We start from the raw sequence: 26,611 nt of genomic DNA on the forward strand, positions 1-26,611 counted from the left end.
CAGGTTTTTAGAAACAACTTTATTTGGGGAAAGAGTCTTACAACATAAAGGAAAATGAGTGTCTTGTTTTTAAACCTCACAAGTGATACAAAGTAGAAAACATGCCGGGGTTTCAATTCCCACTTATACCCGTTGACTCACATTTAACACAATACTTATCTTCTGCACATATTTGACTCAGCCCCAGACTATGGTTTGTTTGCTTTTATAAAACATTCCTTGAATGCAAGAACCCACAAAGAGTGGTGTATTTGTATAGGCGAGTTAAACACTGATAGAAAAATGAGACAGTTTTGTAAAAATAGTCACAGAGCAGATATGTGTAAACTTCAGCAAATGCTTATGCCAGCGTAGATCCATTGAATGAAGAAACAGTTCTGCAGCTACTATGTGATCTTATGTAAGAATGCATGTGACCAAAGTCTTAAGCGTTGGGAAGACTTTGGATAGCACATTTCAAAGTTAGAGCAGTGGTTCTCAACCTGTGGGTCCCCAGGTGTTTTGGCCTACAATTCCCAGAAATCCCAACCAGTTTACCAGCTGTTAGGATTTCTGGAGTTGAAGGCCAAAACATCTGGGGACCCACAGGTTGAGAACCACTGGATTAGAGGGAGTTTCCACTTCATAGCAGATTATTTAAAAGTAACTTGCATGGAAAAAAGTTGGGAATATCTCAATTGAATATAGAGGTAATTGTCTTTCAAGCTGAATTGAATCACTAGGCATTCTGCACCACATGCAAGGCTTGTGATATTATTGCAAAACAGGCAAAGGACCATCTTAATAATTTTACAAGGAAATGTTGAGCTCGTGATAAATTGTAAAGATATGTTGCTTTTGGTTGGATCTCAGTAAAAGATCCAACTTGTTAAAGTTATCACTTCAACAGGAAATGCCACGCAGAACCATTGCCAATGTGAAACAGTATTCTTAGTTGTTCTTAGCAGAAGTTACTCAGTGGAAGTAAGACCATTTTAATGCACGTGTGCCCTTTATGGAATTCAGCATATTATTTCTGCTCAGATTTAAAACACAGGAATCCATCAGGACTCAGAATATAATGATATTCAGACAAAAGAGTTTCATGTGACTAAACATTCAGGGACATTTGTGAACTAATGGAATCACATTTTAAAAACCTAATCAGCTACATGAGATTTTCTTAAAAAACTATTTCTGTGCTACATCAAAAGGAAACTCCACTGAATTTAAATTGAACTGTTCTTTCCTAACTGTTCTTGTGGTTGTATTCATAACAAACAAACAAAACGCCACTATTACCAACACTGAAGAGCATGTAAACTATTTTAATAACTGGCAAGAGCGATATCTTTTCCCCCTCACGTTCTAAGTTAGGAATGAGAAACTGGTCATTTTCCAGACGTAGTAGAACTGTACCTACAATTAGCCCTGGACAGTAAAGCGAATAGTGAGAAATGGCTGGAACTGTAATTGAAAAGGGGCCAAATTGGTTAAGCCCCTCATCTTGTAAACAAATAGTCCTCCAGAGTAAACATGATATGTTTTCTTCTTCATGGTGTAAAGCAGTGGTTCTCAACCCGTGGGTCCCCAGGTGTTTTGGCCTTCAACTCCCAGAAATCCTAACAGCTGGTAAATTGGCTTGGATTTCTGGGCGTTATAGGCCAAAACACCCGGGGACCTACAGGTTGAGAACCACTGGTGTAAAGGCTTATTCATGCTATTTTTATTTAGGCTAATTCCTGAACAACGTTTAAATCAGATTATTATATAAAAATTAAAAGATGGCATTAATAATAAATTGATCAGATCATATGTACAATTGTACCTAAATTATTAAGGAATGCTTTCTGAAAATTGAACCGCGTAACTGAACATGGCTCAAATGTATCTCCTTAAACTGATTTAAAAAGAAGAAACAATGTCACCAAAGATTGGAAAGACGAATGCTCTGCCTCAGATCCACTGTACATTGGTTATTACTTCCCTGCTCAATCTTCTTTTGCTTCACCGCGTATTTATTAACGTTCTGTACAACCTAGCCACCAAAGTCCTCACATGCTAACAGGGTTTGGAAAGCTACTTTGAAAAAGCAAACTTTACAATAGTGACATGCTGATGCTATCCACACCTGAACAGTTGTAGGATGATACGCTGAGCTGTAAACCATCATCCTGCCACCATTCCTTTATGGATAGCTTGAGCTCCTTCTGCTTAAAATAACTTCTAAGGACCTCATCACACTAGAGAATGAATCTACTTTAAACCTGGTTTCTGCCTCCTGCAGAATTCTGGGGTTTGTAGTTTAGGGAGGAGCCCTTAACAGCCTCACTCCAGAATTCTGCAGAAGGTAGAACCAGATTTAAAGTGGATTAATTCTCTAATGTGATGAAGTACCTAGACTTTATACTGGGAATATTGGCTGAATACAGCCAAGGGATAGGGAAAAGAGAAACTGCTATTCATGCAGGCACTGAAATGGAAAACTTCACTGAAAACTAATGAAATAATAGATGTGGTGACACCACAAAGGTAATTGTTTTAGGGTAGAGAATAATCCACAAAAATTCTGGAATGACATGAAGGAGAGGACTTAAAAATAAGATATCAAAAAGCATATGCTTTTGATTCTGATTCAAATGTTCTGAAAGGTATAATCCCGTTCAGGTGGTCATCTGAACCCATGCTAAAGGGAAGAAGTTATCGCATGTTTGAATCTTCCTTCTTTCAGCTTCTACCTTGTGCAAAAAGAAGAGGAAGCAATAAGGATATGGCTCAAGACAAAGTGGAATGTCTATGAAACAAGGCTTTGAAAAAGGTGACTCAAAGCCCACCAATGCAGCTTTGGGGATTGTTCTCCCTCAGAAAGGCTCGTCTTGAACTTTTCCAGTGAGTAGTAATGCATAGAGATTAATCCCCCAATATTATTTTCTCAAGAAAAACATGATATGGCATTTGAACATCATCTTAACCTAACACAGCAACCTTGCTACTTTTGAGACAATTGGCTGTTTTCCTTGCAAAATGCATAGGTTTGAACCTGTCCATTTTAAGATCATTTCCCATTTTATAGTTCTATCGTGTACATTTCTGTACATCTACTACACTTTCACACTGACTTCTAAATGGGTTGGAAGTGTCTCCTAAAATTATACCACAAAGATGTGTCATAAATAACTCCTGGAAGTGGACCACTAATAATCCAAATGACAAATTTTGTCTAAGCCTCACACAGAAGCCACTGAGTTTTCTTTGGAGAAGGAAAAACCAAAACTACAGTATAAAAACAGGAAGTTGAATATAGAAAAATCTTTTAACTTTGCTGCTGGCATTTCCTAATATCTCATTTATATTACTGTATGAACCAGCTTTGTCATACTTAATATTGCTTTAAATATCTCCCAATATCTACGCTACAGAATGCCTTGCTTACCAACGAAGCAGGATGTCTATATTTATAGCTGGGCATAGTTTTCCACTGGAAGAGAAGTTAGCTTTCGGTATGAAGTGTCATATGGATAAGGCCACACACACATTTTTTTCCCGTTCACACACCATTGTTACAGTCACATTCTAAAGATTATCCAGGATTATATCACTGTGGGTTGCTATAGTATTTATATTTCCAAATTTCTCTAGAAGTCAGGGACAGAAATATAATTAGGACGGATCCAATTTTCCTTGCTAATCTGCTTTTCTGAATACAAAGGGGCATTTCAAGCCAACATTTATCACTTGCAGCCTGAAGAGTACAATCCTAGAAATCATTAATCTTCCCATCCTGTTGATTTTATGAATTGGTTCTAAGAATTCTCAGTCACAAGGAGGGAAATGTGCCAAATTCCTTTTTGTGCTTTGCTACAACAAAAATGAGATGGGCAATCATTTAATAAATACTGCTTCAATTTGCTACATTTATTCAATTTTATAAAAAAAACTGACCCAAAATAGGAAAAAATAGTTTTCTTTTTAAAAAGCTAAATTTCAAAGTTGGTCATACAAAAATGCCAAAAAACCCCACAGAGAAACCCACAATTCTAAGCTGATATACAAGTGTGTATTGGTCCTATGAAAATAAATTGCTCCCATCATATCATAAAAACAATATAAAAATGTTACAAGATAGCATTCAAATACATACAACCAAAAATGAATTGCCTTAAATAGTCTTGAAATGTCTTGGTCATAGAAAATAAGAATGAATAGAGCTTCCAGCTCATAAGACTGTCCTTCTAATTTGTCACTTTTCATGAAAAATTCAACGGTGAGCGCCATATTTTAAAGACCAGTCAGTTCGTCCGTGGACTGGTTGAACTGGAGGTGGATGCGGCAGTAATCCTGAAGTGTTTTTGACTGGTATATTAAAAGACGTCCTTCCAATATAAGGTCCCACAGACTTCAGAGAAGTATATGCTAGAAATGAATAAAAGAAGCTAATGAATCATCTGCAATGAGGAGATAGCATGAGAAGTAATATGGGTGTATTCTTACAGAACAATTCATGACATCAAATGAAACAAATATTCCGGCCCTTTTGTAGCCATTGGCCTGTAGTCTTCTTTGCTAACACTAGTAGCAAAGAAGAGTAGCAACATTGATCACTAGATACTCTTCCTAAAGTACTCTATTGATAATTCTGAAGGAATATATTGCTGTGAGTTTTCCGAGCTGTATGGCCATGTTCCAGAAGCATGCTCTCCTGACGTTTTGCCCCATCTATCAGGCATCCTCAGAGGTTGAGGGATCTGTTGGAAACTAGGCCTGTGAGATTTGTATATCTGTGAAATGTCCAGGGTGGTAGAAAGAACTCTTGTCTGCTTGAGGCAAGTATGAATGTTGCAATTGGCCACTTTGATTAGCACTGAATGGCCTTGCAGCTTCAAAGCCTCACTGCTTCCTGCCTGGGGGAATCCTTTGTTTTGAGGTCTTAGCTGGCCCTGATCGTTTCCTGTTCAGAATTCCCCTGCCTTTTGAGTGTTACTCCTTATTTTTTTTAAAAAAACCTATTTTTTTAATTTACATACATTAACAGCTTACAGTGTAAACAGAACATGAAACAATGAACATTTTACAAACTCTTAACCCCACCACCAAGGTCTGAAGAGTATCCTTTCCTTTGCCATAAATGTATGAGCCAACCATTAACCAAATGTAAAATCCAAAATTCCTGACCAACAAGGTTGTATTGTTTTCCTTTCTCACTCTCTAAAACATATTTAATAAAAAAACGACCAGTATGAATCAAAATCCGATCTGTTAGTTAGTTGTGCTCCTTATTTACTGTCCTGATTTTAGTGGCTTCTCTCTGTAGTCTACCGTATACCATGCAGCTGTGGACACAAATCTACATAGGACCACCAAACACAGCATCCAAACTCAAATCAAGGAACATGAAAGGCACTGCAGACTACTTCAACCAGAGAAGTCACCCATAGCAGAGCACTTAATGAACCAACCGGGACACAGCATATTATTTGAGAACACAGAATCCCACAATATTCCCTCCTCATTAATTCTCCCCAACCCCTCCATGACTTGACTTTACTTAGACAATCCCTCGTTGTCTGAGCATGATGGCCTTCCAAGTGTGGTGTCTTGGCGGTGTCCAGGTTGGTTCATCAAGTGCTCTGTAATGGCTGGCTTCTCTGGTTGACTAAGGCAACCAGAAAACCAACCTGGACACAGAATATTATTTGAGAATGCAGAAACGCTGGACCACTCTAATAACCACCCTGTCAGACTACACAGAGAAGCCACTGAAATCCACAAGCATGTGAACAATTTCAACAAAAAGGAGGAAACCATGAATATGAACAAAATTTGTCTAGCAGTATTAAAAGAACTCTAAAATCAGGACAGTAAACAAAGAGCAAAACTAAAAAACGAGGGGAATTTCAGACAAGACAAGAATAAATCAGGGTCAGCTAACAACTCTCAACAAAGGATTCAACCAAGCAAGAACCAGCCAGGCATTGAAGCTACAAGGCCATTAAATGTGAATCAAGGTGGTCAATTGCAACACTCATACTTGCCTCAAGCAGACAAGAGTTCTTTCTCCCACCCTGGACATTCCATAGATATATAAATCTCACTTGCCTAGTTTCCAACAGACCTCTCAACCTCTGAGGATGCCTGCCATAGATTTGGGTGAAATGTCAGAAGAGAATGCTTCTTGAACATGGCCATACAGCTCGGAAAACTCACAACAACTCAATGATTCTGGCTATGAAAGCCTTCGATAACACAATCTGAAGCAAGTTCCCAAGCTAGTTTCACAAGGACTCATTTGAAGTCATATGAACAGGACAGGAGCTTAGGACAAACCCTGGTCATTTGTGGACTTCCCTTAGATTTTTGTGCAGTGGTGCAATTGTTGTGTTCCAGAATGCCATTTCTATAAAGAAACAGAGCTTACCAGAAGATGGGTCTAGAGAAGATGGATCAATAATTGGCGCTAAATGAACTCTCTGGCCAGCAGAGCCAACTTCTTTTTTCAGAAATGAAGGGATATATGCAGCTGTTAGCCCATTTGACCCTGTGTGGCCTGAAAGAAATGACAAGAAAAGAGAGGCTCAACTGGGGTCAATGAAGGATAATTACTAGGTTACACAAAGCTTTTACAATTGTTTTCTTAAAGGAAACACCTATTAAATTTAAATTTATTGTACTAGATTAGGTTTTTTTTATTTAGCATCACTTCAAAGTCAATCTAACTCATGCAATCAGTGAAACCATTAAATCAGCAATAGATCAAAGCTGATCAGAATTTTCTCCACAAATCAAAATACTTCCCCATGCATGAAATGCTGGAAGAGATAGTTCCTTCCCCTCTAATGTGTAAGCTTTTCATATAAAGCCTGTGTTCTTCACCTGTGGGTCCCCAGATGTTTTGGCCTTCAACTCCCAGAAATCCTAGCTGGGATTTCTGGAAGTTGTATGTCAAAACATACAACTTCCAGATCATGATCTAAGGCAACTAACGGTAAAGGTAAAGATTTCTCCTTGACATTAAGTACAGACGTGTCCGACTATGGGGGTGGTGCTCATCTCCATGCTTAAGCCAAAGAGCCGGCATTGTTCGTAGAAGCTTCCCAGGTCATGTGACCGGCATTACTGCATGGAGCGTAATTACTTTCCCGTCGAAGCGGCACCTACTGATCTACTCATGTTTGCAAACTGCTACATTGGCAGAAGCTGGGGCTAATGACGAGAGCTCACCCAAATGTGAATTTGTACAGTCATTTGCAATAACTACCATTTCAGTGACTGAGTATTTGAAGTGACCACCATGAGACTTCTACCACTTAAAAATTCATATTTTTATATATCTGGCATCATTGCAATACCATCTTCAAAGTTTATTTCTACCTTTAGCTGTAGTCATATGTAGAACTATTAGTGTACAGGAACAAGTTGAGCATGACTTGAAAGTGTAACAATACATGAAGAATTTATCATCAGGTAGTTCTATTTGAATTAGCAGGTATTAGCTTGGCCATTATATCTGTCTTATCCATTATTTTCCCAAATATAAGAAGCATGGTGCAGCAAGCAGTTGAAAACAAGAAGAACCAGGCAATCAACAGAAAGTATAGCATGTCCTTTCATCATAATTATATAGCTTTCTGCAATTTATGAAAAGACAAGGAAGACAAACAGCAAGATTGTTAAGTCTAGTCACCAGAAATACAACCTGAAGAATCTGACCATCTCCATGGAAGAAAAGTCCTTCATTTGCAAACAGCAACAGCAGAACAGCTGGGCACTGAATAAGAGGTCATTATTTTTTGTTTTTCAACCCCAGGGAGGCCACACTGAATCTGGGAAGGTCCTGTCAGATTTCGTGTACCTGACCATCCTGTACAAAGAAATTTCTCACTACCCCATTTTATTTTAGCAAATTGAAGGCATCATTTGAAATATTTCAGGAACACTTCTTACTGGAATTCAGTCTGGCAATTCCTCCTGCGACTGCTGATGTCTTTATAGGCAAACTGGAAGGGGGCCATGGATTAGAAGGAATGGAATCTTTGCTTGAACCAGACATTAAATTATTTCTTGTGCTTATTCCTGGAGAAAGAAACAATTTTCTGTTAGTATGTTGCAAATAACATTGTATATATTGCTTCCCATGACCCCCCTTTATCTTTTTGTGTTGCAGAAGCTCTTCTCTACTGATTTAACCACGTGCAGAAATTAATGAATAAACAATATCAGCCTGAATGAATACTCAGTACACAGAATATTGTCCAAGCACAGGAGTAGACACCTTAAGATGTTGAACTGCAGCTCCCATCATCTCTCAACACTGGATATTATGGTTAGACTGACATGAGTTGTAGCCCTATTACAACGGAAGGTACTCACAATGCCTAGCCTTGAACCAGGGGCTGTCAGGGCAATTCTTGACAATGAAGAAAAAAAACATAGGTGTACTAGAATAGTGAAAGAGTAGTGAGGTGATTCATAGCAACATTAAAGGTGAAAAGGACCTTGCTAAGTGCAATATTCATTTGTATCATTATCAGCTAAAAAACCTTATGCAACTGAAAGTCACAACCATTCAGTTCTGCTGGAGAACACAGATGGCAATTATTTGCGGTCTTTAAAAAATATAAAAAGCCCTCCTATTTTTTAATTGTCCATTACATGAAAAACATTTTCACTTGGCTGAAACATGCCTTGTTGACAAGTGACAAGTTGCACTGTGCCCAGCTTGCAATTTTAAAATTCACCGCTATATATAAACATTTATTACGATCAATGACCAGCATCAAAGAGGTACAAGTGACAGGGTGTGCAAGTGTCAGAGTACGCACACATGTACAAGCACAAGTACAGAAGTATACAAGCATCAGGTTACACACACATCCGGGTGTCAGGAAACAATGTTAAAACAAACTTTAAAACCCAATATTGAATAAGGCAATTAAAGTGGTGTTAAACATTTAAATACTAAAATACCAATGATAAAATATATGTTAAAACTTTCTAAGTCTGTGTCAGCATCTTGGGGCGACAAGCCATAGCTGCTGCACAGAAGCTAGCCACCCTGACAGTGACCTTGGGGTGTTGGTCAGACAGGAGATAATCTGTATAAAACCTTGCAGATCTCCCTGGTAGACTTTCTAGAATTGGATTTATAAAATGTTTACGAAGGTCATGGTAAAAAGAGCAGTACAACAAAACGTGCTCAACAAATTCACAGCTATTTCACACAACTTAAGATCCACTTGTTTAGTGTAAAGCAGGTATGGTCAACTTGTTTAGTGGAAAGCAGCTCCTTGGGCTCTTTTCTCAGGCCCTCTTCTCTCACACCATCCTCCTTCCTTCTCTCTTTCCTTTCTCCCTCCTTCATTCACTTCTACCCTTTTGTCCTTCCTTCCTCCCTTCCTCCCTCTCTCGTTCTCCTTCCTTCCCTTTTGTCCTTCCTTCCCCCCTCCCTTACTCCATTCCCTTCCACCCTTCCTTCTCTTCCTCCTTTCCTCCTGGGGAATGTTTAGCTGGGAGAAGAGAAGGTAGAGAGGGAACATGAGAACCATGTTTCAAGATTTCAAAGGGTGTCCCATTGAGGAGGAGGGGGAAAACTGACTTTCTGCCGCTCTAGAGACCAGGGCACGAGGAAGCAATGGTTTCAAATGGCAAGGAAAGAGATTTGACTGAAAATGGCATAGGTTGCTTCGGACTGTGGTGGAGTCTCCTTCTCTGGAGACTTTTCCGCAGAGGCTGTCCTTTGGGAATGCCTTGATTGTGCCTTCTGCATGGCAGGGGGTTGGACTGGATGGCCCTTGGGGGGGGGGTATCTTCTAACTCTAGGATTCTATATCAGGAGTAGGCAATACGGGGTCTAATAGATACACTTTTTCTGTCCTATCCACCACCTCATCCTGACCAAGGCTAACCCTTTTGGGATCCAAATGTTCCCTGTCTTTCTTTCACTTTCTGCCTCCAAAAGAGAAGAGGAAGGGGAGGAAATGGAAGGGAGGGCACTTGGGGAGAACCCCCTTCCTCCCAACCAGTCCATCCCGCTCCGGCCCCATCATGAGGCCCCCAAGTTAAAAAGTTTGCCCATGTCTGGTGTAAATGCTCCTGGACCATAACTGTTCTCCTTGTTGAACATGATTGGAGCAATTGGTAGTGGAAGACTAGATAGAATAAAGAGACGGTTGTGGTAAATAAAGATCCTGGATATGAAAAATTGAGAACTAGATCCAATGAAGCTCTTTACATGGCCTGCAGCAATTAATTACTTTTCAATGCAGCCTTCTTCACAGTGTGCTTATTGCAAAACTGATGAAATTAAAAATGCAAAAATATATAGAAACTGCTTTAGGTGTTTAGAACCAATCAATAACTTAGGACAATTTGATTAATATCAATAAAATGTAAGGATTATGTTTAAAATCCCAATTTGTTGTGTTAAATATGTTATTTACAATAATGGAGTTAATATGTAACATTTTGAAAATACTGTCTCAAAGAATTTATTTATTTATTTGTTTACTATATTTATATCCCGTCTTTCTCGACGGGGGGGGGGGGGGGGGGGGGATGGGGGACGGGGACTCAAGGCAGCTTACAGCATAGGCAATAATTCAATGCCTTAAAAACAATATACATCCAATATACAATTAAATAAGCATTTCAATTGAAAATTTAAATGGGATTAAGAGCATTAAAACATATAAAACACTGCAATTACAAGTATAAAACCACATTATCTGCAATCATAGTCAGGCCATAGTAAAGAAGGACCATCATTAATGTCAGAACAAAAATCCTACACAAAAAAGCAGAAATAATAAAATGTTTGCTCTGTCAATTACGCATACAAATCAAAATATACTTTCCATATTTTATAAAATGTCATAGTAAAGATTATAGGTTTCTCTTACTAACCAGGTAAATACCTAGAGTGTTTCAAATAATGTTGTTTGGCTGCAGAAACTTGTAACGTTGGCGTGTCCTGCCGAAGGTAGGAAGGTGCGCTATTCCCAGTCCCAAGGCAAACAGAAGGCTTCAGATCTAAAATACTTTCAAACCTGTTAACAGGAAACCAAAAGCTATGGCTTATACTGGATGACACACTTCCTCGTCGGTTATGAATAGCTGCATGTTTGATTCCAGGCAAAGAAAAAAAATATACAATACATCTTCTCAAGAAAGCAACAACCAAATTCAGAAACCCCAATGTAAAGTCAGACGAATATAACATGTTCCAATGCTCAAACACAAGCTTAAGTTGTTGATCAACTGAAATCAGACAGAAGACACACAACAGAGGGTAGTGTCTACCATATTACAGGAGCAGCACAGAGAAGGAAAGCATACACGTCAGGTGATAGACTGTTGTTGGTTAAGGCTGCAGTCCAACATACACTTACCTGGATGTAGGTCTCAGTGAAAGAAGTGGGATTTACATCTCAGTAAACATTCACTGAATTGGGTTAGATCAGGTATGGGCAAACTTGGATCCTCCAGGTGTTGAAAGGAGTTGAAGTCCAAAACATCTGGAGGGTTGAAGTTTACCCATGCCTGGGTTAGACTAAACTAAGAGTACATTGCACTTTCAAATAACTGCACATCAGATAGGTGGCTTGGATGCAATTTTACACACAGCTTTAATCTCAGTTGTTTTCAGAGGAACCTCAACTGGACAATAATAGTTCTCATAGCATATTAAGCCATGGCACAATAAAAATGCTTTTGCAGCTGTTTTGTGGCTTTAAACTAATGACTCATTGTAAACAGTAGATGGTTTACAGTCAGTTTGGTTCAAGTAAATAATAAATAAATAAACTTTTATTTGTATACTGCTCTATCTCCCCAAGGGGACTCGGGGCGGTTTCCAGCATACGTAAAGCAATTGTTATTACCGACACAAAACATACGAAGTAGTCATTATAAGACATAGCCATAATTCTATATAACAATCATACATATTTAAAATTAAAAGCCAGTTCAGTACTAATTTCCATTGGGCAAGTTCAGCTTCCAATGGCCAGAATTCCAGAGTGGGCCTCAATGACTACGAGGGGGCTGGGCTAATATAATGAAGTGAGTAAAATGCAAGCATGGTCCTGCCTGATGGTCAAGGTGGGACCTGGAGCTAATTATTTCCAAGGCCTGCTGCACAGCTATAGAGGGCATGGCCAACAGGGACACATAGGGCCGGGGAAGTGGATAAAGTGCAACATAGGGCCCTAACTCATGGCCAGGGTAGTGCCTGGAGCTATTTATTTCCAGGGTATGCTGAATAGGTATAATAGGGCTGGACCAGGGCTAGTACAAGAAAGTAGCAAAGGACGGGGAAATGGGTAAAGTGTAGAGCAGGAACCTACCTAACTTGGTTCTAATGTTCACCTTTTTTGGTTTAATTACACTGCCAAAATTGAGGTGCACATTAGATTCAATGGCACGTTAGAATTGTATATGTACACCTGCCTGTGTGAGAAGATCCGGAGGGACCTAGAGCTTGGATTGGACGAGGAGTGAAGAAGTTCCTGGTGGCAGTGGCGCCCAGAAATGGAGAAGAAATACCAGCTGGTGAACCAGTCATCCTGCCACTTAGGCTGCCTCCTGGGCAACCCTCGAGATCTCTCATCTTTGTGACTCAGTACCACGCAATTCCCTAATGGCATTCGTACGAGGCCTTCAACCCCCCCTCCCCAATCAGTTTTGAAGGCCTCGTAAAGGAAGCCAATAGGGAACCACAATGGGCTGGCGAGTTCGGCATCCTTGGCCTGATGGAGTGCTATGGCTTTTCAAATGGCCTCATTCATGCCGACAGCCTCCCTGACATGCTATGCCTGCACTGTTGGGCACATCACATTGGAGAGCAGATTCAATTTTTGTAATGTGCACCATCAAAATTGAGGTGTGCATTATATTCGATGGCACATAATACTCAAGTAAATGTGGTATTTAGAAATAAGCCTCCTTAAAATCTATTAGGTGTGCAAAACAGCCCAAAACATGTCTAACCAGAAAACATCACATTGAATCCAACCGCTATTTATTTCTGCATAAATGATAATAACCTTTAAGTAAATGAGTCAAGACAAGAGTCAAGAAATGGGTAGAATGAGAACAATTAACATGCCTACCTCTCTTTCACAAGCACAGAAATAAACACACACACACACACAGAGTGGTTAAAACAATTAACTTGCCTGGAAAGTGCTTCATCACTCTGTTCTTTGTTTTTAAAATCATTTCTGGCCACCTCACACCCTCCTAAATCCTCCCAATCCTCAGAGCTTTTCAGTGTTCCAGCAATGTGTCCCCATCTGCGCCGATTCTTTGGTTTGAGTTCACAATTTGTTTTTTCTGTCCCAACGTCTGTTTTCTGTCATCACAAAAATGGAAAATATAAAACTGAAGGAAAACAGTGTGAAGTTGAGCCCTGCTGTATAACCAACAAAGTTTGGAAGAGTTTCCAGTGAATGGGCTTTTAGTACTGTATGTATCACTCTATTGTCTTCTAAAATCTGATTTACCTGTGAATCTTTCTCTATTCTTCTAACTCAGATTTTTAAAAATGATAATTTTTATCAGGACTGATTGGGACAATTTTGATTAACAAATCCAATTCACTAAACTTACTCTGGCTAGTATTAATACTTGATTTACAAAAACTTGCCCAGTTCATTCTGACCACACATGGGTTCTCCATTAGAAAAAAAAATCATGTTTTTAAATAGAAAATTCAGGCAACTTTGTACTCCATTTGTTAGTGTTAGTACTGAAATAAATATCCAAATAAACAACAAAAAAGCCAAACTTCTAAAGGGAGATACAAATAGCTGCAAAGAGGAAAAATCTATTCCACCATATCCCCATGATATAACCCTGATGGCTATTAGAGCTATTTGAACAAAAGAACACACACAAACACATAAACACACACACACATATATATCTTTAAAGCAGATTTCAAAAGCAAAGTCTTACCTGCTGGGGTATCTTACTGCAAATATTTGGCAAAGCCACCTGGCTAGGCTTGTCTTCCCTTAAATTGTCACTCAGCGAGGAGCCTGTTTTATATGGATATATCACAGAGTGGGAGGGCTGGTTCTGCTGGAAGGGCCTGAATGAAAGTCGAACTTGTGCTTTAGGAGGAGGTTGTGCAGGAGGAATGGGTCTGATGTGGATCTGCGTTTTTTCAGGAACATCTCTCTGCTGTTTTCCTCCCTCCTGAATACAGCGAGAAGAGCCCAGTGCTTGGCCAACTTGGAAATAAGGATATCGAAGTGCCTGAAAGTAAATTGAGATGTTGATTATTTAAAGTAGGGAAACCAGTTATCAAGAAAAAACAAAACCCCAAATAATTTTTCCATTCACCACTCATAGCTGTATATGCATTTATAATCCCTCAGAATGATAAAATAAGGCCAGAGTATGACACCATGAAAAAAATGAATCTTCTGAAAAATGCTATTCAAAAAACAAACTTCATGAAGCTTGGAAGTTATTTGTAAGCAGCAATATCAGAAGGTGAAGTGGATTGTTTCCAAAAAATTTTTGCATCACTTCTTCCTTCCCTTAGGACTGGCAGTAATCAAAATTATACTAAGCAATAAACATTATGAGATATAAGTTACGCATGTTAAGAACATGGATGAAGAATTTCAGAACTCTTTCCAGTGATGTGTCCAGGCTTCCTTACACTTACAGCATTATTACACTGGTTGCTCTGTATCAGCCTCTTCTGGTTGTAGAAGCAATTTACAAGCAGAGTTGCTTTAATTATGGCAAAACAGCTTTAATTCTCAGAATGTGCATATCATTGTCACTACTTAGCATTTACACAAAAAATCAGATGACGGTTCCCAAAAATGCTTCCCTCTAACTGATTTTAATACATTTCTGGCACAAGCACACATGTCAGCTTCATGTGACCCTTTTGTAAAAAATGGGTATAACAGAGGCAAGGGAAGAAATAAGATTCTGACTGATAGCAAAAGCAATGCAAGCATGGGCTAAACCAGAAATATTTGGAGAAATGTTTGGCTGCTTCTCACCCTTTATGGTCGAAGCTTCCAAATAAGCAAATGTCCGATAAGCAAGTAAATGACTTATAAAGATGGAACTATGAATGGAAAACAAACCTGGCTTGCTGTTGGCCTTTTCTTGGGGTCCCACTGCAGCATGTCTCTCATGAGTTGTATTGCTTCACTGCTTGCATTAGGGATGAGGGTTTTCAGGTTATTTGGTACGCACTGAGGCCAGCGGAAATTCATGGTGCTCGCAAGCTGGTAGCCTTCAGGCCAGTCATTCTGAAAAAGATTGAAGTACCTTGCATGTCAAAGAATGTATGTGTAGCTATTGCAGACATGCACAAGTTTTTTCTGCCATACTGCCCCCCCCCAACCCCAAATATCTTGATGCCTAGATTTGTAGACCTTTTTTGGGGCCTGTTCTGGGGTTATTTGGGTCTATAAATTGCATTGGATAGGTAGCATCAGCTCTAGTTTCTTAGATATCATTATGGTTTTCTATAAGTGATCAGATGGCGACTGGTAGATGGTATATGTTCTGTATCTCAAAAACTAGAGCTGATAGGGGAAATCTGGTGCCATTTTTGGATTAAAAAACCAGAAACAGGCCTAATGTTTAAGGCAACAAAATATGTGTTAGCCAGTAGTATCAAAGTAGATTTGCTTACATTCTAAGGGAGTAAATCGGAGGCTGGCGTGAACCAAGCACGTCTTCAGCGTCAAAGAAGATCGAATGATCTTTAGATAGTTCTTTTTAAGCCTAAGAAAAGTAACACATGGGGCTAAATAACCTCATTTTAACGATTTTGGCCGAGCATCATCAGAAAATGCCCGGCAGGCCCCGTCCACATACCTCTTTAAATGAAGGGGAAGTGTGAGAAGACGCTTCCTCCTCCACCACAGGGAGGAAAGTGTTTTTCTGGTAGCTCCAATGGAGCTACCCGCATTTTCCTCCCCCTTTCCCCATATGATGAGGGAAAGGGCAATGGGGCAATGCGCATTGCCACCCTTTCTCCCATCTGATGGGGACTGGGACAGAGCATCAATGCACCCTATCCCAGGAGTAGGAAGGAGAGCTGTATGCCTTCCCTTTTACCAGCAACTGCCGTCCCAATGGCATGACCTCACCAAACAAGTCAGAAAAGCCAAGCCCAGTAAACAAATAAACACTGTTTACACTATATTTATTGATAACACTTTTATACAAAAAGGCTAAATAGCAGGAACCCTAGCATTTTTTTTGAGTGCCAACAGTAAAAGACTTTTGAGAATGTGATTAGGAAAATTGCCTATGGCCTAGTCTTTTCCAAGGAACTTATCACATTAGGAAATACTCCATTTCTGAGACCATTTGAGAATGATTTTGAATGTGTCCCATCACATGATGTTTGCCTCATCCAGTCAGTATTCCGTCAGAATCCGTCTGCAAAGTGTCACAGAAATAGATTACTGGCAGACAGAATTCTAATCGTGTTTTCTGAAATACGATTCCTCTGTTGCTGAAGTGCTGTTTTTCTGTGTGATAGGAAAATCTGTATGTGTCCCATCAGCAGTGATACTTTTAAAAAGGTCACAGAATGATGTAGGGGGTGTTTTGAATGGTTTGGGAGGAGCCAGCCTTCCATGGTATGATTAATCAAAGCTCAGTATTTTCAAATAATAAGAATCATAATAATAAGGTGTGGTGAGGAGAGTATACATGCCCTCAATACAGTATGCATCCGGTCCTAAATAAATAAGTAATGTATGCATTATATCTCAATGCAATAAGGTCCCTAGTCACACTTCTAGCATTCAACTAATGGTCAGCTGCTCTTCTCTTGTAGCAGCATGCTTTATGATCAAGTCAAAAAACAAATAAAGGTATACTAATCCTGTCCCAAAACATATGCAGAGGGATTTTCTAATAAATGACCCATCTAAAAAGTTCCCTTTCCTCACACAATTGGAGTACTGCACTAATTGGAGATTGTGTATTGAACAATATAATGGCAAACACCAGCAAAATATTGCAACTAATGTTTGGTGGTAAGGCGCAGAGAACATGTTCATGATTGTGCTCCTTCACGCACATTTAATACCTGATTCTCCATACATACCTTTTTTGGCGTTCCCAGTACTTGGCAAATTTTGAAAATTGTATCAATTTCGCTGGCCCCTGGGAAGAGTGGCCTGAGCGTGTAAACTTCTGCCATGATGCAACCAACAGCCCAGATATCAATGGGAGAACTATAATTAGTGGATCTCAAGAGCACTTCAGGAGCTCTGTACCTGAAAGCCAAAAATAAGTAAACAACAATATACAATAAATCAATTTTCACACTGTAATATGCCAATCAAGATGTTAAACTGAATAAAAGAAACACTTGAACTAGATGAAAGTGAATACAACAAAGTCCATTATCTCTGCCCGCACAGCAACAAGGATCCTTGAAAAAATGCTTCCTACAAGTTGAGCAACCTTCAGGGAAAGATACTGCAACACTGTTACATGAGGAATTTCTCTTTTTCCATTTGTCTGTATTTATTTGTCCCTGCTTCTCAACTTTTCCAAATCATAGGCAAAGCAAGAGAAAAAAAGGGCTAAACAACAAATGAAGAGATTCATCCACATGAGTATTTCAAAGTCCAATGCTTTTTCTTCCTGGTGATGAAGGAGCCAGAAGAAATCTCAGTTGGGAAAACACACAGTGCGAGGTTATGACACAAAGGGAGTGATATCTAAACATCAAGGGAAAGCATTTCCATGGGTTGAACCTTGCCTGATTTTTAGGAGGGCGTCTTCTGCCTATACTGTACCCCCTGCCATTTTTTGGTCTGTTTCTGTTGTTCTTATTGGGTGGGTCTAAAACTGCTCGCTATATAGAATCAGGAAATTGGAAGAGACCACAAGGGCCATCCAGGCCAACCCCCTGCCATGCAGAAACACCAAATCCAAGCACTCCCAACAGATGACTATCCAGCCTCTGCTTTAACACCACAAGAGAGAGAGATTCCACCACACTCCAAGGCAGTATACCCCACTGTTGAAGAGCTCTTAACATCAGGAAGTTATTTCTAATGTTTAGGTGGGATCTTTTTTCTGCAATGTAAACATACTGCTCTGTGTCCTAGTCTCCAGAGCAGCCAAAAACAAACTTGCCCCCTGCTCAATGTGACATCTTTTCAAATATTTAAACATGGCTACTATGTCCCCTCTCGGCCTTCTTTTCTCCAGGTTTAACACACCCAGTGTTCCCTAAGCAGCTCCTCTAAGGGCTTGGATTCAATATATGCATGCAATTGCATCATGTGCATCAAGGACAGAAGTTCAGCAAAATATATTGAGGAAGGGTATGAGCAAAGGGAATCTTCAACTCTGTACCGTAATCTAAACACTTACCATCTTGTGGAGACATAGTCTGTATAGGGAGGCCTGGACCTAATTTCCCGTGCAAGGCCAAAGTCTGCTATTTTCACAAGCTCTGGTCCCATGCAAAGGAGGTTTTCAGGTTTCAGGTCACGGTGAAAAAAACCTGGAGTCCAAAACAAAAGGCATCTTTCTATCATTCCTTTCTTCTATTCTCATTTCCTTGAACATTTTTATGTCTATGCCACATAAATTTTGATAACAAACCCAGAAGCAAAACAACATGCTTTGTTCTGTGCTAAGAACAGCTTGCTGTCGGGAGCCTTTTTATGGTTAGAAGATGAGAATGGCATCTGGTATGCCTATGGCTGCGAGAGCTGGATTATAAGGAAGGCTGAGCAAAGGAAGATAGACACTTTTGAACTGTGGTATTGGAGGAAAATTCTGGGAGTGCCTTGGACCACAAGATCCAACCAGTCCATACTCCAGGAAGTGAAGCCCCACTGTTCACTGGAGGATATTAGAGGCAAAGATGAAGAACTTTGGTCACATAATGAGAAGACAGGAAAGCTTGGAGAAGACAATGATGCTGGGGAAAATGGAAGGAAAAAGGAGGAGGGGCCGACCAAGGGCAAGATGGATGGATGGTATCCTTGAAGTAAATGGCTTGACCTTGAAGGAGCTCTGCTGGGTGGGGGGAGGCATGGTCAACAGGGAGCTCTGGCATGGGCTGATCCATGAGGTCACGAAGAGTTGGAAGCGACTGAATGAATAAACAACAAAATGCCTAGATGTCACATTCAATGACCTGGAAGCCCAGCTAGTGATGAAGATTTAGTGCAAGGCATTTTGCCAACACTAAGCTGTTCTGAGACTTAGTAGGTTTTAGATTCTTTCTAATTTTTTGGAGATTTACCCTACAAATCTCTGTTTAATATAAATCCAATAGGCACCGATAACAAAAACATCCAAGACTCTTCTGTATTTGTTAACTACTGTGTTTTAATATTAGAAAGAGTTGGACCAAAAGCTAAGGTCTGAAAAAGAGCCGATGAGAAAATTATCATGTGGCAAAATCTTTCTGGAAATTAACTACTTCAGAGACCAGTATTTGGTCTCTTTGGTGTGGAGAAAGAATACAATTCTACCAAATAGTCCATTTTGCTAAAAAATGCAGCATGCCATATATATCTGAGACCATCTATAACCAAATACCTATAGTCTATAGAAAGTGTTGCACCACAGTCGACTTAAAACATTTGGACACAATTTATTTACACAGGAGCCACTAATTAGAAATAGATGTTGCACCAAATCATTGGTTTTGCTTTCACTGAACGAAAACTATTTTGAGTTTCAGAGGTGGGGTAAGGCTCAAATCCAGCTTCAGAACAAGTGACACCTGATATTTTTATTCATTACTATGAGTATCCCATACTTCACTTGAGTGAATGAAGATGTTAAAAGATAATTTTTAAAGAATCAAGTATTCTCCTCTAATTATGCTCTATGTTATGAGATGAAGATTAGCAGATTAGAAGTAAAGATAAACACGTCTTTTTCTTCTTTCCTCTTTTTTGAACATACAGAAAACAATGAGAATGACAGTAATCATATTTCCCATTGTACAGTACAAAATGTTCAAGGAAGGTATTAAAACATGAAATAATTCTGTATAATAGGCTAGTAATTTTTTTAGAATTACAGAGTGGTTGTGTCCTACATTTGCTTTTGAGACATAACAGGCCTCTTGCTGCCCCTAGCAATATAATTTCTCAGCAAGGCAATCTTAACAGCTTTATTTGAACAGTTCCTGCCTGGGTTAATAATCCATGGCCCCCAAAAAGGAATAAGCATCACTTTAACAGTAGAACTGCTTACTGAAATAATCTGCCTTAACATATACCATTTCAAGCAGTACAATTCTATACATGCTTAACTAGAAGCCAATCCTGTTAAGATTTAATAGGAATACAATAGGCATAAATAAATATTTTAATAAACACTTTTTGGGACCAAAGTTGGAGCAAAAGGAGAGCATTGAACTTTATCTTCTTGAATCTAGGACTTGTTCTGGTCATCACAATTTGACAAAACATTATTGGATTTCCATTAGGCTTGAGTTTAACACTGTGGTAAAAATTCTATTGAATAGCTAAATCTTTAGTTCAACGAAAGTGTCATTCACAAAATACGGGTGGCCAATGAATAAAAAGGCATGTAACCTATTCAAATACAATAAATATCTAGGGCCCGGAATCTAATTTCTGGGTAGTACTTGGATGGGAGATAGCCTAGGGATATCAGATCTATTTTGGTGGAGCAAAGTGGCAAAATACCTCTGAGTATTCCTTGCCTAAAACTCCTTATGAAATCCACAGGGCTGTCCTAAATTGATAGGCAATCTGAAGCAATACACACATACACAAGATTGTCAAATATTAAAATATTTGTCTGCATCTGTTATGATATCCATAGAGTCATAGACATTCATCCAAACTGGCATTTAGGTCTTACCATGTTTGTGTATGAATGCAAGTCCTTGAAGAATCTGATACATAATATTCCTGACAGTAGATTCTGGAAATAATTTGTTCCTGTAGGGGAGATAGGGAGAGGTTTATATTCACATATGGAATTTGTGATCTTCACTCATGCCCATGATATATTACAAATGCAGGATAGATAATAGCTGAACAAGATTAATTATAACTTAATTTTGAGAGAAGTGTGTTGCAAGGCCTGTGTGAGAAAACCAGCATACCTTTCTTTCATTAACTGATAAAGATTCTCCTTCATGTATTCAAACACAAAGTACAGATTATCATTTTCTCTGATAACTTCCTTTAGTTTCACCACGTTGGCATGGCTGAGTTTCTTCAAGGACTGGAAACAGTAGAGAAAACAAAGACTCCATTAAACATGTGCCTCAAGGTAAGTGAAAATGCATCCTTCTCCCAGGAATGTAACTGGAGAAATTGCTAAACCTGGCTGTTTTGTTTTGTTTTGAAAAAAAGACTGCTAGAGTCAGATTTACACAAAATTCTTCTAGCCTGGCGATTCTAGCTTGTTTTGATAACAAGCAGGTTTGCACAAACTGTTCTCCCGCAGCACGAAGGTCCAATTTTCAGAAATTACCTGCAGCATCTGTTCATGGACTTTCAACCCAGTTATACCCTCTGCTCAGCACAAACTTTGGACTAGGAACACAACTTCAAGGGTTTCTTTTTCGTATCTTCCTAATACACTCATTGTGTATTCATTAAGCACCAGCAAGTTAAATCAGGTCTCTTTAATTACATGGCCCAACAACAACAAAAGTCTTGGTGTGTTGGTTTTTACGTCTGTTCCTGGGGTTTTTTAGGCCCCCTGGTAGCACAGCAGATTTATTTATTTATGACATTTATATCCTGCCCTTCTCACCCCGAATGGAACTCAGGGGCAGCTTACATAATTGGCATTATTCTAAAATAATGCTTTCCAAATTAATTTTAAACATACTGGCAGCCACAGACAAACTCAAGCTGCCTCCTCTCTCTTTCTCTCCTCCTCTTATTAAAAACATTGATTTTGATATATGGGAAGCACTAGGAAGTAGGAAGGGGGGAACCACTGAGCTGCTGAACTTGCTGACTGAAAGGTCAGCGGTTTGAATCTGGGGAGCAGGGTGAGCTCCTGATGTTAGGCCTGGCTTCTGCCAACCTAGCAGTTCAAAAACATGACAATGTGAGTAGATCAATAGCTACCACTTCTGCGGGAAGGTAATGGTGCTCCATGTAGTCATGCTGGCCACATGACCTTGGAGGTGTCTATGAACAACTCCGGCTCTTTGGACTTGACTAGACTTAATGCCAAAGGGAAAACCTTTACCTTTACCTTGCCTGGGGCTATTTGGGGCACTAATTCAGAAAATTGCATTGGATAGATCGCATCAACTCTAGTTTCTAAGATATGGTTGTCATGGTTTTCTAAGGGCAAGCAGATGGCGACTGTTAGATGCCATTATGTTCTGAAACTTGAGAACGAGAGCTGATCAGGGGGAACTGGTGCCATTTTTGGAACCAGCAGGTCAAATATACCCAGAAATATGTCTAACATTTGAGGCAGCAAAATGGATGTTGGCCAGTAATAATCAGTAATAGTCGAACAAAACCACACTGTCATACAGAGGATGTTGTGAATGTGCCAACTGCTATTTCACAACAATCCCACCAAGCTGGTCAGTAGCATTGCCATTTTAAAATCAGAGATAAGATGTCCTTAATCAGCACAACAAATTCATAAATCAGTTGAGATGATAGCTAACAAAGCAGCATTTTACATTTATCTATCTCTTCACAAAAGTTGATTAAATGTGATAAAATATTAATTAAATTAATTACTGATGGATCTGTCCAGATGACCACAAAAATTAAGATCCCAGATTTCTGTCAGATCTTATTCCCGAATGGTTCACAATAAGACAAGTTATAAATTACATCATTTTATATTTTCCCTTACTTTTGGTGGCTCTTAGACATGTCTTTCCCATATGCTGTTCTGTTCAGTTGCCAAGTTAAACTACTATTGTTGACTTGCTGAATTTGACCCATTTATGAACACCCAAAATGAAACAACAAGGTTACACATTTCAAATACATTCTGCCGCCCATATGCATGAATTCTTTATCTATGGATTAAACTGGTCACAGCTAGAAAATATTTTTAAAAGGTTTTCTAAAAAGCAAACTTTGATTTTGCCATTTTATAGAAAGGGTGCTGTTTTACTACAGCATTGTATATCATGGGATTAAACACTTGTGGCTTTTGGTCTCCCCTGGGGCTTCCAGAAAGCAAAGCCCAGCAGATACCAAGGGACCACTGCACTTCCAAATAGCCTTGTACAATTTTAAAGTATTGCTTGCAAGGGCAATTTCATAGGTCTCATTGCATGGAAGGCTTGTTAAAAGGAAATTCTAGCCAAAGAAAGAATAAGTTTTGATACAGCACAACCCTTAAAAGGAAATATACCATTGTAGAATGTAAATTCTCTGTACTGCAAACAGACGGGAACAACAAATACCTTAACTTCACGAAGATTCATGCATTCTTCCCAAGAGTAGAATTTCCTCTTCATCCTGTAAATCACCGAAGAAATTGATATCACCCAACAATTTGATACCATTTGGATTGTAGTCTATTGCAATGTAAAGCTGAATGAATACACAAAAGTATACAATAACCAGATTGTGCTTATTTCATGCCTGATATTTATCAAACTGTCCAGTAAGTTCCCCATGTCCCAAGAGGCTGGGGCTTATGTTTCTGAAATAACAGTAAACACTATCACATGGAAATCCACTTTTGATACCACTGGGATTTTCAGCAGATTAGCATGCAGTTTGAAGATTTGCTGTTCAAATGTGTTAAGAGGGGAGAGCATAAGCACACATGGGATAAGCCCCCAAAGCCTTCACATATCACAAAGGTGCAGAATTCTGAAAAGGTGTTGTTATTTCTACATTTAAACTAGAAAACAAAAATCTCTTTTTTATTTTTGATGGCTGAGAAGACTGTTGATTAAGGCTAATAAAGTCAGCAGATACAAAGGGTTGTTTTGTTGTTTAGAACTGTACAAAATAACAGAATGATAACAGAACAGGGTTGAATTAGCTTGTTTTAATATAACTAGAAATCTTTTCTTTATTATAGTTCTATTAAAGCACACATTTGTATTATATGTTATTAAGGACATCAGAGGCTATTTTGTGCTCTGCCCATTTCTGTCTTCTGGGCTGTTTCTGTCTTCTTTCCATATTATGGATATTTGGACACAGATAACCTTTGATTAAAAATATTCATATCTTATTAAAATGCTGGCCTTTAAAATAATACACACATTGTACACCCTCAAAATATTCCTCACCAAATGCAAAGGGTTAACTACATTCATTTCACATACAAGGTTCTCCCTCTCTAGTAATTTCAACTCCCAGCTTCCAAATGAAAATTAAGATAAGAACTCTCTATCAGCATGGGATCTTGCAAGAACAGTATCTCATTTCCCCAGAACCCCTTTTTCATATTCAATGTATTCAATAAGTGCCATGGCTTTAAAACATTTGGACTACAGCCATTCTAGTTGGAGGATTCTGGAAGTGCATTCCAAAAATATAAATTTTCCAAACATTGGTAAGAACATTATCTTGCATAATTCCCAGAGCTGAAGGTGTAATTTGGATAAGATGCTTTCTCTGACTTGTTCTAAGGCAGTAAAATATGAAAAGATTTAACTGAAGAAAACATACTAGAAAATGTATTTCACTTTCTACAAAAAACAAACACACAAGCAAACAAGCAAATCAAAGAAATGACACACTCTCGCACTGTCCAAGCAAATCCTCTGTTTTTACAATGGCTCAGTTCCTATCTCCTTCTACTTTCTCCATCCTTGTTTATTTCAACTGCTTCAAAATGAGTTCAAAGTTCCAAAGTAGTCTGCATTTAGTAAAATCAGCGGCAAGGAGAGGAATGGAGTGCAAGGTATCTTGCCCTTCCTTGGTTGCTGCTTCAGCCTCTCCCAACTTGATTATTCGTCCCCATTAATAACTTTAGCCATCTTGATTATATCACTCAGCCACACATATCCCAGTTTTTAATTGTGCACTGATGGATGGTATAAAACTAATGATATTATGCTAAAATATGACATCTTTGCAGTCACTATTTAAAAAAAAAAACACAAATTAAAATCTATACCATTGCCGTTAAACACCTTATAATTGTACTGACATATGCAATTACTGATAATCTGCTACCATATGTTGTTTCACCAAGAACACTGCTAAATTGTGCCTAATATTACATTAGAAATGCTTCTGGAATTCTAGTAATTTGTAGTCACCAAAACATGCAGAACGCTGCATGAATAAGAAATAGAATAATGACCCAAATGATGCAGAGCATTGGAGGCAATAAATAATATCTGGGCAAACATCAAAACCTTGTCAAGTAAATATAAAGACTCTTCCTCTTACAGTGCATATTGATTTGAACGCATATCCCCACTCCTCACATACAAATACAATACTTTTTGTTATATTTCCAATTATCCCTTTATTTCTGACATGCTGTATTCCTGACAGGCTATGTAAAAGGTCACACACTGTACACAAATGGCACATCCACTGCAATATTAGTCAAAATCTCATCTCAAGCCATATGGTCAATTGGAGAGATAAGATTACAGTATGCCAATTGGTTATGGCTGTGTTTATGTTTGCATGTGTTTGCCTATACATACTTGTGCATACAATCATATTTTGAAGAATTGATTCTGCCAAAGATAAACATTTCCCACAGGTCTTTTCTAGACAGAAAGAACTGCACCTCAGTCCCGAAATCCTATCTAATTTTTTTTTTTTAGTTTTCATATGGTTTGTCTTTTTCTTTTCTTTTTTAAAGAATTTCTTGGCTTTTGGACCCTACAAACAAGAAGCTTGCTTTAAAAACAGATTTCTGGGAATCTGGATTTTTCGCCCAATATTTATGTTCTGCAGAACGGTTAACAAGCACACAACCCTTGTTGCAGCCTATCAAATATGACAGAACTTGAATGACATAAAAAGGCAGGAGTGCAATTAATCAGATTTTCTTTTGAAACTGGAATGTTTGAAACTATAGCCCTCTGTCAAACAAAAAAAATGGAACATGATTCTTCTAAACAGTTAAAATATGTTCAGAAACCCAGAAATACGATGTCAAGTTTCTGGATGCTAAGCTGACTGGGGATTCTGGAATTATTGTCCAGAAACTTAGATTTTTGAAACCCTGAAGACATAACACCCATGGTATGGTGTTCGCACCATCTAAAACACAGATATTCTTTACCTCTTAATGGCAATCAGTTCCCCTGATTCATTGCTTCTTCCCAGGAGGACAGAGCCATATGTCCCATCTCCCAGCTGTTTGATGGTTGTATATCTGTTCATGATGGAGATCCCTCAGAGTGCCAGCTCATTTCATTTTCAGAGTGCACTTAACTACAGCTGAAACATTTCTCCTCAGAGTGAAGCCAGTTTTTCCGATGGCAGCACAAACACAAAATCTCCAGGGCTGCATGAGAGTTGTCAGGGCTCATATTTTTCAGGATTAGCTTTTGGTCTGTAAAAAAACGATAGAAAAATTATAATAGTTTTCCCAGGCTCAAGCGTCTGAGAAAAGTTGTCTGTCTGCAGTGTGGCTTCCCATCATGTTCTGTACTCATCTGGGCCAGGAATAACATTATGGCTGACGCTTGAACTAG

General features: G+C 38.9%; 1 protein-coding gene across 2 annotated transcripts; it reads right to left on the reverse strand.

Moving 5' to 3' along the window:
• On the reverse strand, nucleotides 1-26,381 carry CILK1 (ciliogenesis associated kinase 1). 2 transcript variants are annotated; one of them, XM_060788301.2, is made up of 13 exons: nucleotides 26,197-26,381; nucleotides 23,390-23,444; nucleotides 21,092-21,213; nucleotides 20,845-20,924; nucleotides 18,361-18,493; nucleotides 17,078-17,249; nucleotides 15,090-15,257; nucleotides 13,933-14,235; nucleotides 13,152-13,327; nucleotides 10,879-11,021; nucleotides 7,921-8,049; nucleotides 6,395-6,523; nucleotides 1-4,392 (listed from the first exon to the last, which is right to left on the reverse strand). In XM_060788301.2, exons 1-13 carry the CDS (start codon nucleotides 26,295-26,297, stop codon nucleotides 4,238-4,240), a joined length of 1,866 nt encoding a protein of 621 aa, XP_060644284.2. In that variant the 5' UTR covers nucleotides 26,298-26,381; the 3' UTR covers nucleotides 1-4,237. The 2 variants fall into 2 exon arrangements, with proteins under 2 accessions (XP_060644284.2, XP_060644292.2); XM_060788309.2 differs by lacking the exons at nucleotides 1-4,392; nucleotides 6,395-6,523 and having other exon boundaries at nucleotides 7,934-8,049; nucleotides 10,890-11,021.
• Nucleotides 26,382-26,611: the final 230 nt, after the last annotated feature.

Source organism: Anolis sagrei, chromosome 1, assembly GCF_037176765.1.
Source record: "Anolis sagrei isolate rAnoSag1 chromosome 1, rAnoSag1.mat, whole genome shotgun sequence".
NCBI classification, from domain to species: domain Eukaryota; kingdom Metazoa; phylum Chordata; class Lepidosauria; order Squamata; family Dactyloidae; genus Anolis; species Anolis sagrei.

Bases quoted from the DNA above. Each gene is read 5' to 3' on its own strand.
- CILK1 (XM_060788301.2), bottom strand. From the start codon at position 26,297: ATGAACAGATATACAACCATCAAACAGCTGGGAGATGGGACATATGGC. The intron at 18,494-20,844 runs GTAAGACCTAAA...TTTGGACTCCAG, and splicing joins TGCATTCATACACAAACATG to GTTTTTTTCACCGTGACCTG. The intron at 14,236-15,089 runs GTTTGTTTTCCA...ATTTACTTTCAG, and splicing joins AAAGGCCAACAGCAAGCCAG to GCACTTCGATATCCTTATTT.